Raw genomic sequence first — 16666 nt, forward strand, 5'->3', positions numbered from 1 at the left:
AACGGTGCCATTCCACTATGAGAGTGATCATTCCCGCGAACTTGCTCGATGGATAAAGTTTTCTACCTAACTATGGCACAGTATCTAGATCACCAGGATACGCACTGCAACATGTGCTTTGCCCGCCGGTAGGTACTGGTTTATGATGCCATCTCACTGGAGCCTCTAACGAACCGCTTGATTGCTGTGATCCACCTCCAGTGGTACTATGATACATACGTAAGGTCGGGTTACGGCGGTTCCTCTTCTGAGATTTGCATAAGAGTTCTTTGAAACTGTTCGGAAAAAAGTATCAATTCTCTAGTTTTCCATTCTAAAAACACAAAATTCCCCTCCATTCAATTTGAATCACAGGCACTGAGAGTAGTAGGGGTTCTGCGCCTTGCAGGTAGTTCCGGACACGCAGGCTGTAGGTCCAGTGTAGCCCTGGCCTCCACACTGGCCCCATTGGGTCTGAGTCGCGCCACCGGCGGGGTGGTGGTGGAAATCTTGGTGGTGGTGGAGGTCGCCTTGGTCGTAGCGACGGTGGTGGTGGCCTTGCTGGTGGTGGTAGACGAGCTCGATCCAGAGCCACCGGGGGCGTTGAAAGTGGAACCAATGTCACCCCAGCGGATGTTGGAGAAGACAACGTGAGTGTCGGGGTTCTGAGCAATGATGTTGGTAGGGTTGCCCTCGGTGCTGCTGCAAGGACCGTTGCTACCACTGTCCAACCAGTTCATGTTGCCGCTGACATCGTTCCAGATACTGAAGATCAGCACCATACCGCGGCCGAGAGCCTTGCCCATGGTGGTCAGTCCACCGAAAGTGGCGGCGGCGCCATCCACGCTCTCGCACCACGCCTCCTTGATGGAGTCCACGCCGGCGGAAGACTTGGCGTTGGCGATGACCTTGCCATTCTGGATGTATTGACGGCGGATCTCGGTGAGGGTACCGGTGGTTGTACCATCGTTGGTGATGAACTGAGTGTTGATGGTGAAGGGCTTGGAGGTGTCCACGGTACCGCCGGGCGCCCAGTAGTTGGTCTTACCCTGCGCATAGGGGTTGAAGCCGCATCCACCCTTGTCACAGTCATCGGAGCTGCAAGGGTGAGGTGTGTAAGAGTTGGCTGCGGAGTTACCCTCCAGGATATCCATTTCGTTACAGCAGTAAGCCTGGCCACCGGGCACAAGGGTGCCGTTCTTCCAGGTTTCGAGGGGGCACTGGGCGTCACAGTATCCTGAACCGTACGCGGCACCGCCCTTGTTGTTGGCATTGCGTCCACCGCTCCCACTCATCTCGGATAGATAGAGTGCACCGTTCTCACCACACGGCAGGGTGGAAAGGTCGACATCAAAGGTGAGCTCCTGGCCCAGCAGTTTCATGAGGACGTAGTCGCCGTCGGGACCGAGGAGGTAGACACGGGGAGACGCATTGTTGTAGGTCCCGTCGCTCTTCACGTACTGGTGCAAAGTGAGCGAGTCACCACTGGTGGCCACACCGGAAGAGGTGTAGTTGGCCGGCTCAATGACACAGTTCTTGGAGCACGTCGTGGCATCAGGGCACAAGGTTGGGTCCACTCCGGACGAGGTGGTGCACGAGTCGTAGCCGTTGGCGGTGTGAATCCAGTGGTAGTTCCAATCCAACACAACCGACGTGTCCTGAGCAACACAGCCTCCGGACTTGGAGCACTTGTATGTCTTCAGGGACGGGTTGGCAGGGTTCGCAACCGCCGGCTGCTGGGCCTGGGCGAGAGGCAAGAGGGCCAATGCCGCCGCGAGGAACTGTCTCCTTGTGAAAGACATGGCGATCGATATGAGAAATCGGGGGTTGAGCAAACTTGGCAATGAGCTCGATCTGTCTAGCTTCCTTGCATAGAAAGCACGAAATGCCATCCGGGGAAAGCATCCATACTTATACTGAAGCCCGTCGACCCCGGGTCTCTTCCTACATGCATCATTTCTGTCGTATTTCGACCGCCCCGTAGACTTGAACACACCCCCTGAAGGAACACGGAGACTTGACCAGACTGGTATTAACCCATTGAGTGACCGCCGTGAATATTTCCGGAATCTCTAGCTCGGCATAGTGTGGCGGGGGGGCAATCAATTTGCACCGGGGGGGGGACGCGGCGTCGGAATTACTCTTGCCGGCCATAGCGAAACGATCCGGAGACGCTGCGAAATTGAAAAAAAATATATATATTCCCTTGGGGTGAAACTCTTCAACATGACTGATTCACCCGGAATTTGATTTTTTTTTTTTCGCCGGATGTCAAAAGGAGCTGGTTTCAGGGTTTTCAACCGTCCGCCAACGTGATGAGGCGACGCCCATGTGGGGGAGACTTTTCGCCAGGTGAGAGATGATGCATCTGAATCGGGAATAGCTTCAGCCACCGCGACCCCTGAAATTTCTTATTAATATGCGGGCGCCAGTCATACGAAGGCAGTCGTCTTGCGAGCGCTGACGGACAAAATGCCGAGAGTAGGAGCCTGGCAGAAGGTCGACATTAACCGGCTGCAAAGGCTGCAGAAGCTGCAGAACGCAGGGATACCCCGCATCTTCACGTCCTTCTCACCCAGTCGAACTGCTTCTGCAGCCGAGATGGGGGAGATGCAGGTGGAGCACTCTCTGCGGCGGGCTCTCCGTGTTGGAAACAAAAAGGTACGCGCGATCTTGAAGAGGGAAGAGGCAAAGTCTGAAGAGGTCGGATGATGTGGCTCGGGCGCTCTGTGCCTTGCGGGGAGATGCTTTCTGCAGAAGCGAACCCCCGGCGGGCGTGCCAAACAGACAAGGATCTACAGGCGGAGGAGAGTCGTCGGTCAAGCATCGAGAACGTCTGGGCGTCGGATGGAAGAATTGAGGCGTGAGGCGGATTACCTCATGCGCCTAAAACGGAAGTACTATCCTGAACATTGACTCCGTATGAACTCACAGGTGGCAATGGTTGACCGATGTTGCTGCTGCTACTCCCCCTCCCCTATTGTGTAGATGTTCTAATCTCTCCTCAATGCCCTCATCCTTTCGCATGAAGCAGATTCAGATTGGGCCGGGATCGACCTAGCTAGGAAGCAAACCGTCTTGTGTTTCGAGATGGTCTGATTCCATGGATGTCCACAAGCCAAAAAATGCAAAAGTACCACGGTTCTACTCGCGGGCCGTCGCCCGTTCCAAAAGTAGCCAACATAACCTTACTGGAGACCCGCGCAGGAGCGCAAGGCCGAAACATGGTCGCCTCCATGCTGGTCATCTGATTTTTTGACACAGTGGCCGAAGGATGAGAAAGCCACTTCAATTTCCAGGGCTGTTTCTAGTCATGAAGAACCAAAAAAAAATGATGGCTCCCTAGCGCGGGGACGGACTCATCCAGGAGGCCCCTGGCCCCGGCTATCCATGTCCGGTCGCGTAGTAATGAGGCAATAGGTACAGTAATTTTGGGAAAAAGGCAATCATTTATACCATCCCAGGGTCAGCCCGATTTCCGTAGGTGGATATTCAGTACACTCACCTCTAGATATCTCATCCAGAGCGAAGCAAGAAATCATGAAGGGTAAAGTTGCATTTCTCCTGTTGGATCTATTGGCCTCGGCAGCAGCATACAAGGCCACAACCACGGTCAGTTTGCTTTGTTATTGCTGCGAATTCAAAAAAAAAGAATAAAAGAGAGAGAGAGAGAGAGAGAGAGAGAAATTTTTTCGTCTCTTTTTCTCTTCTCTCTTTTTTCTTCGTCAACTCGCTCATGGCATGGACCAAGCTGAAGCTGACCATGGAATCATATTCAGAGATACTATGATGGCCAAGAAGGTGCTTGTGGCTGTGGATCCAGTTCGGGTCTCTTCCCTTGGCAGGTAAACTTCTCTCCCCCATCTCCTTTCGTTCTTGGTCCTTCTTCTCTTCATCGGAAGAAGACTGGTCTCCCAGCTGAGGTAGACTAAATCAATCATTTCCCAGCTCGGTATCGGCAATGGAGTCTACACGGCAGCAGGCTCTCAGGCACTCTTCGACACCGCGGGTGCCGACTGGTGTGGCGCCGGCTGTGGTAAATGTTATAAACTCACATCCACCGGCGAACCGCCTTGCAAAGACTGCGGCACCGGCGGCGTAGCCGGACAAAGCATCATTGTGATGGTCACCAACCTGTGTCCGTACAATGGCAATCAGCAATGGTGTCCCAACCCGGGCTCCACCAACCAGTACGGGTACAGCTACCACTTTGACATTATGGCGCAGAATGAGATCTTTGGTGATAACGTGGTGGTGGACTTTGAACCGATCGCCTGTCCGGGCCAGGCCAACAGTGATTGGCAGTCGTGTGTCTGTTATGGCAAGACAGAGACCGACACCACTCCCGTCGGTTTGACCGCGGGAGGTGGTGGTGGTGGCTCTTCCCAGTCGTCGACCACGTCTCAAGGAAGCACCACGACTCGAACGACTCTGACAGCCACAACGACCGCAGGCTCCGGCTCCGGATCAGGATCAGGGTCAGGCTCTTCCAGTGGAACTCAGTCGGTTTATGGTCAGTGCGGTGGTAGCGGGTGGACGGGTCCCACGAACTGTGCCTCGGGCTCAAAGTGCACAGCTCAGAATCAGTGGTACTCGCAGTGTCTTCCCTAGGCGCTGGACCTTGAGTGAAGGAAGCTCATGCAGCGGTGTCACGGTGCAGGTATTCAGTCCCTCGGAACAGGGATAAGTTCTGTTGTGCAACTTGATGGAATCAATCCGTCCAGAACGAGTAGTGTCTGTTATCAACGTGAATGGAAGTCCAAGTTTCCAGATACAACAACACATCTTGAGTACAGCCCGATTCCCTCCATCTTGCTTTGGACGACCAGGTGTAGAAAATAGCAGTCAGATAACATTCTGACGTTTCCTGAAACATATCGAGTCCCAGATTCGCATATGCCTGGCCTTGCCAAAAAAGAAATCTTTTTGATCAGCCTAGTATAGATGGGATGCCAACATCGAATGTCATGAAAAAATCCGTAAGAGCAGGGACAGGAAAACGATTGACTTAGAATTGTCAACTTTCATCCCACGTAATTGGGGTCCTACAATGAATATGAAAAAGATTGAGCAGAGGAAAATTTCAATAAAATGAAGCACAGCACTACCAGGGGGAAAAAAGGAAAAGAAAAAGAAAAAAAAAGAAAAATATCGAAAATGGGCGCAAGTTGGGGTTCCAGGGCTCAGACTTCAGCCCTATCCGACATGATTGCCAAGACTTTCCAGCCGACGCGGATCAGTCTTGGTATGAACCCTGACGGCTCGGATAGAAGCTTATTGCCTCGATCGGCTATTCCATGGGAATGCGGGTGTTTTATCCACGAGATGAGCCCTAGCTGGCCCAAGCACTGTTTGCTCAGAGATCCATCTCATCCAAATCTAATTTCTGCGAGGCAGGAGACTCCAGAATCGGGCACCGCATTACACTGTTGATTGTACTGGACCGCTATAGCTAAAAGGTTTCAACGTAGTGAAAAAAAAGTATGTCAATTTATCATGTCCGTGCCATAATCAAATGGGAGCTGGATTGTGGCCAGGCCCAGCCTGTGACAGTATGTACATCCAGGATTATAAGCATCCAGTAGCTCGTGAATCTCGTTCAAGTATTTGTCTCTTCCCTCATCAATTCTCTCCTACTCTTCCAAGCTGTTCAATCTAGGCCTGGGCGGCGAAGCCAAGACGGGGGCCGGCAGAGTCGAACACAACGTACTGGCTCTTCAGGAAGATGTCACCGAAGATGGAGAAACCAATGCCAGAGTTGGACTGAATGCCACCCAGACAGGTGGAGCCGACACCGGAAGGACCGTAGTTGATCAAGGAGCCGGGAACAACAGCAGTGTACCCGTTGATCACAACGCTGAAGTCGGGCAGCGTGGTCGAGCAGGGGAAGATGTATCCACCAGCCGACTGGCTGTTCTGAGCACCGCTGACCTGAGAGTAGTACTGGCTGACAATGGAGCTGGGGAGGAGCAGCAGGGTGGTACCGGTGTCAGCGATACCGCTGAAGCCAGCGCCGGTGCGGCTGCCGGCCTTGTAGCTGGAGACGCTGAAGCTCCAGAAACCCTGGGAGCTGTCCACGTTGGTGTAGGTCAGGGAGCCCTTGTACTTGGTGGAGTCGATGAATCCAAAGTCGTAGACACCAGGCTGCTGGTGCTTCAGAGCAACGGCGAAGAGGGGCTTGGCCAGAGAGCTCTTGACCGTGTCAAAGAAGGTGGTCTGAGCGCGAGGAGACACGGTGTTGATGCTGCTGAAAGCCAGACCCAGGAGACCATCGTTGTTGACATCCTGCTGGAACTGGGCGCTGATGGACTGGGCAGCCTCGACAGCCTGGCCGGTGGCCTTGACGCCGCCAACAGTGACGGTGTCCCGGTAGACATCACCACGGGCGTTGCTGCCATCACCGTAGGAGATGGACCAGGTGTAGCCACTGAGCTTGGTTCCACTTGTGCTGGGGTTGTAGACGGAGTGTCCAGCGCGCTGGGAGGAAGGAAGCTCAGTAGAGAAGACCCAGCTATATACGGATTAGCGTGAGTCGGTTCATTTGAAAGCCGTACAGTCTTGGAAAGATCGCAAGGAGAGAGGGGGGGGGGATATCAAAAACACAAAATGAGGTGTAGGCATCACTCACAGATCCGCGGAACCGGTATCAAAGTCCAAGTTCAGGGTAGTTCCACCGATGGTAACAGGAGTCAAGTACTCCTCGTCGTACTCAGTGGGAGTGGTGGTAGCAGCACCACTCTGGACGGCGGCAGCCGCAATGTGGGCCGGCACAGCGGCGCCATACTTGGTCAAAGCACGGCCGTAGGAAGCAGCGAAGTTGGTGGTCTTGGTGGCAGGGCGAGCAACCTGGTTCACGGTGAACTTGCCGTTGGTCGAGGCTGGAGCAGCCACGGCGAGAGAGGCCAGGCCGGCGAGGCCAACGGTGATCTTGCTGAAGGCAACCATGGTGTGGAATCACACAAGTGTCTGAAGAGTTGAATTGAGGGAAGATTGGCCGAGATACTGAGCAGGATGAAGAGAGTGAAGGAGGCGAGGCATCGTGTACCCTTTATACTTCCCTCGGGACGCCCTGGCTACTGCGCAATTTGGTTTCTCACCAAAAATTCGGGGTAATTGGGGGTTGCATCATTCAGAAGATTTGCTGAAGCGACAAGACTACTTGGGTTAGCTTCAAGAGCGATCTGCAGGTCTCATGGCGTGCCCCGTCGGAGATCCACGAGACACCCTCAAGCCGAAGAATCTCACCATTGGTTCGGCCACCAGACCGAGCTCGCACACCACCGTCCTACAGGGATTCGACGCGATGAGGACCTGGACCAAAGGATCGTCATGTTTCTAATCACTTTACCTGGCCCATGTTGACCTTTCACTGTTGATCTGAGGCTCTGTTGGTAGACCTCGCAACAATGCATTATCCGTCACTGTTGACATGGAATCAACCACCAAGCTCCACATCAGACGTTCAAGCTTCGTTGCGCAAGTCTTCGTCTGTTGACAATGTCACGCGCGCTTCATAATGCTAGAGTGGGTATAGACTAGATCATAGAGAAAGCGTAGTGATAAGCCTTGGCCGAGTGCTCCAAGCTTTCGGCCTCTTCTTCCTTTCCCTGGGCAAAGCTTAGCGTTGTTTCTGTTTCTGATGTTGTCCCGAGGGAAGGTGACATCGTCGCTCGGGGCCACCGAAGTGGCGGCCAACGAGTAAGTCGGTTTCGAAAGCCAATCTATCGTGACCCTTTCTTCCTACCCCGCTGTGATGATCCTCTGGAAGTCCAAAATCGCGTTTCTGTTGGTCATCGGTTGGTGGGGCCTGGGCAGCGCGTATCACGGGACAAGTTCTCCTGATTCACGCTCTTGGCGTTGATATCAATTATGCTTGGATCTTCAACCGACTTGCTCTTTTCATCTCCGGCACAACTCGATGAGGACTCTGCATTCCCCCTTTTCGTACAATTGAGAATTGAATGGGCATTGTTCCCAACGGGGGGAAAAAAAGGAGGCTCCGATTTCCCGAAGAAACAAGAACAGTAATGACACGCCGACTCCTTCCGCTGTATGGATCTCTTCTGCGATAGCGGAAACGAGGATGGAGGTTACTCGCTCTCTCGCACGCGCACGATAGCGGTATCACTTCGAACAAGCCCAAGTTCATCTGCACCCCCGGCGTGGCGCACAATTGGTGGCTGATTCTTCAAGGTGAAGAATCGCTTCTACCGGCGGAGCTCCGACTCTACTGGCCCGGTCTTCGGGGGGGGGCCCCTCTCGAAGGGATCTAGCGCGCGACGATCCCCGTGAAGAAGTTGGGTTGATTGGGTATGAAATGACCGATAAGATGACTCCACTGCGGGTGCGACCATTGACGGGCGCAATGCCTCTCCAGGGCCCTGAAGCTCGACAATCTGATTCGAAAGCCAGGAACGAACTTCATGTTCAAAGTCTTGGCAAGCGGACCTCCGCAATTTCATGCCTCCCGCGAACGCCGGAGAGTGCAATCAGGAGAGACATCGCGAGTTCCGGTCACTCCGAGGCCCCCCCCCCCCCCCCTTCCCCCTTCCTCCCACGCGCGCGCGATTTCCCAGGTACGACACATCGCGGGAGGAACTCGCAATCAAGTCTTGCACGGGTGATATGAGGGACAGTCGGTCTTTCCCCCCCTCCCCTCTCAAAGCGCCACACGAACGGATGTCCATAGGGGCTCCGTTGCTGAAGCGCCTTTCTCAGTCGGATCATCACTAGCCTATGCTCGTACAAGAAATGGGGACATAAGTCTTGGCAATAGAGATCCGATGGCGTGATACGAAAGGGTACTCGACACATCTGTGGTCACAATTTACGAGTCCTATCACAGGGCTGTGCCAACGAAGACCTGCAGCAAGCTACGTATATCGGGAGGGGTCTGTAGATGACTCTGCACCACTCGGCTGAGTCTCTGGGGCCAGGGATCTTATCTCCCCACTGACTGACCCTGGTTGCAACGTTCAGTATGCACCTGCCTGGTCCTTTTTCTGTTCGACTTATTCACAACCACGGTGAACGCACCCACGGGGCGTATGCGACGGGTAGGGAGTGCACGTCATGTCTCTCTGTTGCATCACCCTGTCTGTACTTGGTAGTTTGTAGAATTTCCACGCCCCGCCTCCAATTCGTGCATCAGATCACTTATCGTCAAGGCCTCGATTGCACGTCATGCCGCAGGATAACCCCGAAAATAGACATGCACAAAGTTCGTACATAGACATCTGGAGGCTACCCCAATATATTTATCAGCAGATGAAAAGACATGGAAGTACGTTGCTGGTCTATGGTTCCGGGATGGATCGCCGCTCGGAAAAAGAAGACCGCTGCCTTCCAAAGGCAAGTGGAAGAATCACTGAGATTGCGGACCAAGAAGGTATTCAATTTACCTTCTGCACGGTGTGGGGAACTCCACATTTCCGTGCGACCTTCCAGGCATTGCCCCGACCCCGGAGGCGAGAAGCGGGATCCCAGCATGATCCTGTTGATATTAACGATGTTTCAGGTTGCACCGAATGCATCTTGTCCGAATAACACGTGAAAAAGCATGTTTCACAAAGGCATTCGGCCACGATGAAAAAGTCTTCAAGAAGCAGTAATCATCGCCGCAACCCAAATTTGATGCGGGCGCCGTAATATGGCCCAATGTACACGCAGAGGAGTAAAGTGAATGGTGAATACCGGTGGTGTTTAGAGTCAAGCCAGAGGACAGGGATAAGACGGAGTCCGCCTTGATCACCGGTGTATTGGGCCTCGAAGCTATCCAGTATGATGAGGGTGCCTTGGGTTAGCACGCGGAGCTCGGCTCAACGCCCTAAGCGAAGCACACCACAAGAGCGCATCACATCTATCCTCCAAGGACTTAAATAGTCCCCTTTTTCAAATGTGCCTTTCAGAAACGGGAGCAACATTTACGATCCTTCACTCCGTGCCCTCCTGATCAGACACGAATTCCTCGTCTTCCCAATCTGGCAGATTGTCTTCCAGGAGACTGGCCATTTGGAACGAAACATCGTGCGACTGCCACACCTGCTCTGTAGGCTGGCCTGGACCGGATCTGGCTTTCAAATTCAGAGACTCGGAGCGATTGTTGGTTTCATCCGAATCACTCGAAGCCTGTTCGGAAATCTCTGGAGCCATACTCAAGATGCGGATAGCTTTTGTCGGGAAAATCAGCGGGGAATTTTCCTCTCGTTGTCCCCGATGATTGCCTGGGATGTTCGGAATTGGCTGTCTCCAAGCAAGAGTCTAATGGGGGGGTTTGTTAGATTCGATATACATCGCAATCATTTTGGACGGGAAGGGGGTCAAATGGGCAAGGAATTTTGACCTGAAAGGAGGAAGAACGAACAGTATACGTAGTCAAAATAGCATCGTCGCAAAGGGTCATGTAGCTGACAGGAACTGCAAGCTGTGGAGCAGAGCTGGTCAAGATCGAGAAGGATGCACTTTCTGCGTGCGTCTTGTCTTTCACATGATTGTCGCGACCCAAGGATACAACATATACACGATCTTGGATCTCGAAGAGTAAGCGGTGATGACGAATTGCCAGCCAGCCGCCCAGGTCAAAACTGGACCCATCTGACTCGCACTCGATTAGAGAGCCGTGAGTGGTAGAGGAGGCGAATTGATCACGAAGTACTGTACGCCAATCGGGACAGACGAAGACTCGACCTGCTCGAGAGAATCCAACAAAAAGATCACCGTCTAACATTCCAGCGCCCCACTCGTCTGCTTCATGGGGTATGTAATCGGAATCATCCGAGATTGGGAGCGCACCCTGGATGATCTCGACCGGCGTTATCACTTTACCCCGAGGTCGGCTTGACGATTGCGCTGAATTGGGGCGTGGCTCAGCAGCCGTGTCCCCATCTGCATCAGCAAGCGGAGCGCAGATGTGAAATATCTCGGTTGAGCTCGTGGGCCGCAGGGCACCCAAGAAAGCGCCAGACCTTTTGTCGTACGCGTAGTATCCCTTTTGTCCGATCGAATAGATGACAGTGTCTTCGTTTTGATCCAGATGCCCTACGGCTCCATGTTCAATATCAAGACATGCGGTCATGACCGGCGGTTGCTGTGCCATATCGTACACAAACCCCTTGCCTTCGTTCGAGACGACACAGAGGGTATTGTAGGACAGTTGAAAGCCTCTGGTCTGATATTCGTGGTTCAAGACAGCGATGCGCCGAAATTCGCCCCTTGCCAAACCTTCCAGGTCAGTTTTCCAGACCTCCACGGCATTCCCCTCGCGATCAAAAACCACCATCCCATCCTCATACTCCAAATGAGCGTACGGACGAACGGCATTCTCGTCCCGATCCAGAGTCGAGGGCAGGCGCCAGATGATATGACCCGAATCCATATCGGTGACATTCAGCCCTCCCGCGTGAGAGGTTGATATGAATAACCGGCGTTTGAGGTCCACTCGAAAGCGCCAGATTGGATCGTTGCCAACCTGCAACACGGTGTCATGACAGACAGGGCTCTTCGCAGCCCAGTTGCGGGCCAGTAATGTCTGACGTTTGCATAATTCCTTCCATGAGGATGTACCTTGGTAATATTTTGAAATACTCAGCGACTGGTCCAGAGAATTTAAGTCGCGAGAAGTGCCACTCGGTTGGGATGTCTTGGATTCGGAGCTGTAGATGGCATGTTGATGGGTGACGTCAATAAATTGATGCCAAGCCTTTGAGACGGCCAGGAGGGACGCCAGCACAGACACGGGCGAGAAATCCAGAATGCGAAGGATAATCTCCGGCGGCAAGGTTGCCAAAGGGTCGTGGGAGCTGAGCTTCAAGACCATACTCGGGGGCTGGGGGAAGTGTCCAGCATGAATTCTCACAAATATCGAATTTTGTGGACAGAGAAACGCATTGGCTTAAGCAAGACTCAAGCACGCCGAGGGTGTTAAAAGCATTCAATGGGGGGGAGGTGAGCGTAACTCGTAGCCGGATGGAACGGGGGTAACCCACCGCCTCCGGGGACCACACAGTCACGTGGCATTCGTCCCTGTCGGTTGGCCTGGATGCTCCGTGCGGGTAAGGCTGCGATTTCGCAGGTGCTGTGCCGCGTCGATCGATCAAGCAGGCTTGGCTTCGGCTTCGCTCAATGTGAGTTCTAGTGAAAGTGGGCTGATGTGTCATTTGGAACTCATACCATAATTCGGAATGATGGAGATGAAAGTTCCATTAACGCCACTATGGGGATCCCTGGCCCTGCAATGAGACTTGCAATCGTAGGTAGTAAGGTACTGCACATGGAAGAACCTTAAATGGAGATGGCATAATATGTGTTTAGATGTACCCCCGCCTGAGTACCTCGTGTTGACTCAGCTCTATACGGAGATACTAGTACCCAACAAAATGTGCCGCCGCACATCAAGGATTACAATCTACGGCTCCTTGCTACGTAGAGGTCTCGAGCGACGGTCAGGTTTCCAGATCCAGTCCATGCCCACAGATTGAAGAAGAATGTGGACGAGAGACTATGATCATCCCAGCGCGGATGATGCTACTGGCATCGCTTTCCATCCGCGTCACCTACGTATCTCAAATGTTCTGGATAGCTCTCTTTCCGACTTTTCCCGCTCGTGGATACTTGTATACCCGTAGATTGAAAAATGCGACAAGTCTTGAGACTACGCTGTAAACGAAGCACTGAGCGCTACGATCTCACAAGAGCGAATCATATCAAGTTGTTTCATCATTTGGTATTAACCGATGGGGAATACAGATCTCTTTTCCCCCGCGGTACGATTCAACAAAAAAAAAAGAAGAGATCTAATCATATACGTCGGGCACCAAACAGCCGGTCTTTTTGAGTCCGGGGTGGGAAGAAACGCCATACCCAAGACCAACAAAACAGAGTGAACCAGAAGAGGGAGACAGAGGGGAGGGAGAGAACGCTCATGCTGCTCGGACAGGTCCGCTTCTTCTCCAGTTTTCCCCCCCACTGCTCTTCAGGCCAAACTCCGAGAATTTCATATCATGCCATGCATTATCACAAACCCATGCAACGGAGTTGACGCTGCAGAAACGAAACAATTAAATAGAAAGCAACCCGTCACAGAAAAAAGAAGAAAAAAGAAGCGAAAAGCAGAAAGGGGTAGTCGTTTAAGCGCTGAATTCCTTGACATCAGTCTTCTTGCCGAGAAGGGCCAAAGGCACGATACCGGAAACGTGCATCTCGGGGCCGTAGACGTGCATGTCGAGCCCGAGCTCGACACCAACAGCCTTGATGTTCTTCAAGCCCTCCTGGTAGTTGGGGCCCGCACGGCGAACCCAAATTTGAACCTTGTGCTCAATGAGGATAGGAGCGAACTCGCGGAGAGCACGGATCACACCCTTGAAGGTGGAGGCAACGTTGGTGAAGTTGGCAATACCACCACCGATGAAGAGAACCTTGCCCTCGGGGTGAGTAGGAGCGCGGAGCATCAGGTCGAGCACGGTCTTGGCGTAGGAGTAAGTTTGACCTAACAGGGAGAGCTGTAGTCAGCAAACATGATACGAGCAAGAAATGGAACTCGTCATTCCGGGGAATAACTCAGGAGGGGGGGGGGGGGGGGGGGATCTTACCCTCCGAAGGAGCACCAGAGTACTCGCCGTAGTTGGCAAGCTCGCTGACGAAACCGGCAGAGGCGATAGCGTCGGCGTAGACAACGGAAGCACCACCACCAGCGACGAGGGTCCAGATACGGCCATTGGCATTCAACACGGTCAACTTCAGGGAGGCACCGGTCTTGGCGTCCATATCGGAGATGAACTTCTCCTCCTTGCTCAGCTCACGGCCGAAAGGAGCAGGGAACTCCATGGGAGGACCGGCATCAATGTTGACTTTGCCGTCAGCGGAAGGTAGAGTGGGGAGACCCAGGGCAGCGGGGCTCCGGGCGACAGCCCACTTGGTGCCGCACTCGAACTCGGCCGTCTGGTCAAGCTTGGCAGCCAGGTCGAGGAAGTAGACATCGGCAGAGGTGGCATCGGCGTTGGGGATGACCACGAGAGGGTTGATCTCGAGGTAGGTGAACTGACAATCCACGTAGACGGCGTAGAGGCGGCAGATGAAGTCGACGAGGACGTTGTGGATACCCTTGGGAACCTTGCTCAACAGAGCGGAGGCGATCTCTTCGTTGGAGGGGAACTTCTTCAGGTCGACGGGAATCAGGAGCTTCTCAGCCTTGGCGTCAACATCACCGACATCGACACCACCCTCGTGGTAGAACAGGATCCAGTCACCCTGTGTTCCGCGTTAGTTTTCTGGGTGCCTGTCAAACAAGGAATCCAGTCTCTTGATCCATGTGGAAATCAACGACCTGGCTCATGGGCGGCAGGATCGGCCAAGTTTTGGATGCAAGGGCAAGCAGTCTCGAGTCAATATTGGGGTCTTACCTCGCGAACGGAGTTGATGCAGACATAGCTATACGCAGCAGGTCAGTATGGAGACATCATTTCACCCGCCCCGGACTGCAGAAAGTCTCTTACCTCTCTGTCTCCTGGGCGTGGGGAACCATAGGCTCCACGAGGAACTGACGCAGAACACCCGTGACGTGCTCAACCTGGACCTCCTTGGTTGCACGAGCCTCAATCCACTCGCGAGCCTCTGCCCAGGTCTTGTTCAGAGCAAGGAGGCCAGACTTGCCTCGACGCTTGATCAATTGATCGGGCTTGGCGACGAACTTGGAGCCGGGAACGAGCAGCCATGGGTAGGTGACCTCGGCCTGGTCGAGGACATCCTTGACGGTCTTGTCTTCGGGGAAATGGAGAGAGGCCAAACGGGGAGGCGGGTTGTGTGTGGAGGAAGCAGGGAGAGGAGTGGGCTTGATGACGGGAGCGCGAGTGAGGTGGTAGTTGAGGATGGCCTTTCCGTCGGCCTCGAGGATAGATTTGGCGGACATGGTGATGTGTGTGTGTGTGTGTATGGGTATGGGTGTCTATGCGAGAAAAGAGAAAGAGGGGGGAGTGGGAGGAGAAAAAAGCGGCACGAGAGAAGTATGAAAGAGTGATCAAAGATCAGTGAAGGAGAAGGGATCAATTGAAGCAGAGAGATCTCAAGGCGATTGGGGGATCTGGTGGGACGGTGTGGACTGTGGACTGGAAGGTACAGCGTACAGTACGAAGCTCTCACCGCGGGGAGGGTCCCTCCAAAAAAGATGAGATACCGTAAAGTGCTGGAGATTACAGCGTACAATTGAGCGGTCACTTGAGACTGGGGTGGAGTGAAAGTTGGGGCTCCACCGGCTGTTGAGCCCAGAAGGTGGGGCACAGAGCGACCCAATGACGATGGGCCGGCACCTGGGCGGAGTGGGAGCTACTAGTGGATTACCGTGCAGGGTGGGCTCAATTGAGTTGCTTGGACCAGGGCGTTGGGGTGATCTGCCGTATGGTAATAACCGTCATGACCATTACCCTCGCCTGGGTGACGACCGTTCCCGGAAGTTTCTGGTACGGAGGGCACAATGGCCGCCACGGTGCGACCAGACTATACTCAAAGCTACACCGTAGCTTCTCGACTTTTGGCTCAGGAACTGGTTGGACGCGCTCCGTGCATGTTCTTCTGGATCTTCGTTGGTGCACATCACGTCCTGGCTGGGTCGCTTCATACCGCTCCTTGAGTCTCCCCGTCCTCTGGGATTCTGTTGGGCGTGCCACTTGGACATTCGGCAAAGCAGGCGGGATGCGGAGCCCTCCGTCGATGCCTCCAAGATGATCTTTAGCGGGCCAAACACTCCAGTGAAGGGAGCAGATCTGGGAATCTACGGTGGTGGAATGGGTCCAAACTACAGCTCTGTGCACTTGACGATTCCCGAAGGTTGCCAAATTGATCAACGGACAGATTTCGAGGGCACGAGTCCAAGGAACCGGCAGCTGCACTGCAAGTAAACGTACCCTATCTCACCGCTTCACTTTGCTGGACCAGACGAATCACCCCATCTGAGAGATCTTCCAGGACATGGAGTGCCTACACATGCGATGTGTATGCAGCTTCGCAGTGATGTACTATACCCCATGCACATACTACACCAGGTGGGCATTCTACTTATCATATCCGGACATCAATAGAACCAGTCGCCGAGTTAGAGTCCCGAAAGGTCTGAAGGTCTCCCAATAGGAGTGCCGTCCTGTGTGATGCTGCACCTCCGTCTCACTGTCCTCATGTTCCCCTCGAGGTTCCCAGAGGGGACTGAATTGGCATGCTTTATGAGTCCACTTGAATGATAACTTGGCATTGGCTTCAGTGGAGCCCGGCTTGAGGCAGTATCGATGAAACCCAAAATAGGCGGAGGCTCAACCAAGGCAGATGAATGCGGATGCTGAGACACTCCCCCAGAGTGTCTTCCGGGCTCACGAGAGCTCGTCCCCATTGTGATGTTGCATCATGTATGTGCATGGCCGTGATGCTGTCATCACACGAAGATGCCGGACTCGGAAACCCGTACGTGCAGTGAGCATGTCAGCCCACGGCCGAGGGAACGGCACCATGAACACCGGTACCGTGAACATCGTACCGGGTACCTTGCCCTGCCGGAGAAAATAGATCTACCCACAGTGGGGCGGTGTCGCTAGCAGTCTCGATGGTACCCGGTACTTTGGGGACTGCGAACACAGCAAACCACAAGAAGCTTCTTTCGAACAGTACTGTACACGAGCTGGAGCACACTCGGCACAGTGCTAGACTACTC

The 16666-nt window shown here is 53.6% G+C and overlaps 6 protein-coding genes across 6 annotated transcripts; 2 read left to right on the top strand and 4 right to left on the bottom strand.

The window, feature by feature from the left end:
* Nucleotides 1-338: 338 nt before the first annotated feature.
* POX_d04883 (Endoglucanase 7a) lies at nt 339-1781 on the bottom strand (the record flags this gene model as incomplete). The annotated part of the gene is made up of 1 exon (XM_050113741.1): nt 339-1781. One exon carries the CDS (start codon nt 1779-1781, stop codon nt 339-341), a length of 1443 nt encoding a protein of 480 aa, XP_049968692.1.
* A 670-nt stretch (nt 1782-2451) lies between these two features.
* On the top strand, nt 2452-4590 carry POX_d04884 (Endoglucanase-5; the record flags this gene model as incomplete). Its single annotated transcript, XM_050113742.1, has 2 exons — nt 2452-2640; nt 3928-4590. The coding sequence occupies 2 exons, from the start codon at nt 2452-2454 to the stop codon at nt 4588-4590; spliced, it is 852 nt and encodes a 283-aa protein (XP_049968693.1).
* A 1044-nt stretch (nt 4591-5634) lies between these two features.
* Nucleotides 5635-6924, bottom strand: POX_d04885 (Penicillopepsin-1; the record flags this gene model as incomplete). The annotated part of the gene is made up of 2 exons (XM_050113743.1): nt 5635-6490; nt 6608-6924. 2 exons carry the CDS (start codon nt 6922-6924, stop codon nt 5635-5637), a joined length of 1173 nt encoding a protein of 390 aa, XP_049968694.1.
* Nucleotides 6925-9912: 2988 nt separating this feature from the next.
* On the bottom strand, nt 9913-11794 carry POX_d04886 (uncharacterized protein; the record flags this gene model as incomplete). Its single annotated transcript, XM_050113744.1, has 2 exons — nt 9913-10239; nt 10343-11794. 2 exons carry the CDS (start codon nt 11792-11794, stop codon nt 9913-9915), a joined length of 1779 nt encoding a protein of 592 aa, XP_049968695.1.
* Nucleotides 11795-13103: 1309 nt separating this feature from the next.
* Nucleotides 13104-14881, bottom strand: POX_d04887 (putative ATP-citrate synthase subunit 2; the record flags this gene model as incomplete). The annotated part of the gene is made up of 4 exons (XM_050113745.1): nt 13104-13462; nt 13566-14223; nt 14376-14403; nt 14469-14881. The coding sequence occupies 4 exons, from the start codon at nt 14879-14881 to the stop codon at nt 13104-13106; spliced, it is 1458 nt and encodes a 485-aa protein (XP_049968696.1).
* A 500-nt stretch (nt 14882-15381) lies between these two features.
* On the top strand, nt 15382-15866 carry POX_d04888 (uncharacterized protein; the record flags this gene model as incomplete). Its single annotated transcript, XM_050113746.1, has 2 exons — nt 15382-15428; nt 15509-15866. The coding sequence occupies 2 exons, from the start codon at nt 15382-15384 to the stop codon at nt 15864-15866; spliced, it is 405 nt and encodes a 134-aa protein (XP_049968697.1).
* Between the last annotated feature and the right edge of the window lie 800 nt (nt 15867-16666).

This window comes from Penicillium oxalicum, chromosome IV, assembly GCF_001723175.1.
Source record: "Penicillium oxalicum strain HP7-1 chromosome IV, whole genome shotgun sequence".
Taxonomy (NCBI): domain Eukaryota; kingdom Fungi; phylum Ascomycota; class Eurotiomycetes; order Eurotiales; family Aspergillaceae; genus Penicillium; species Penicillium oxalicum.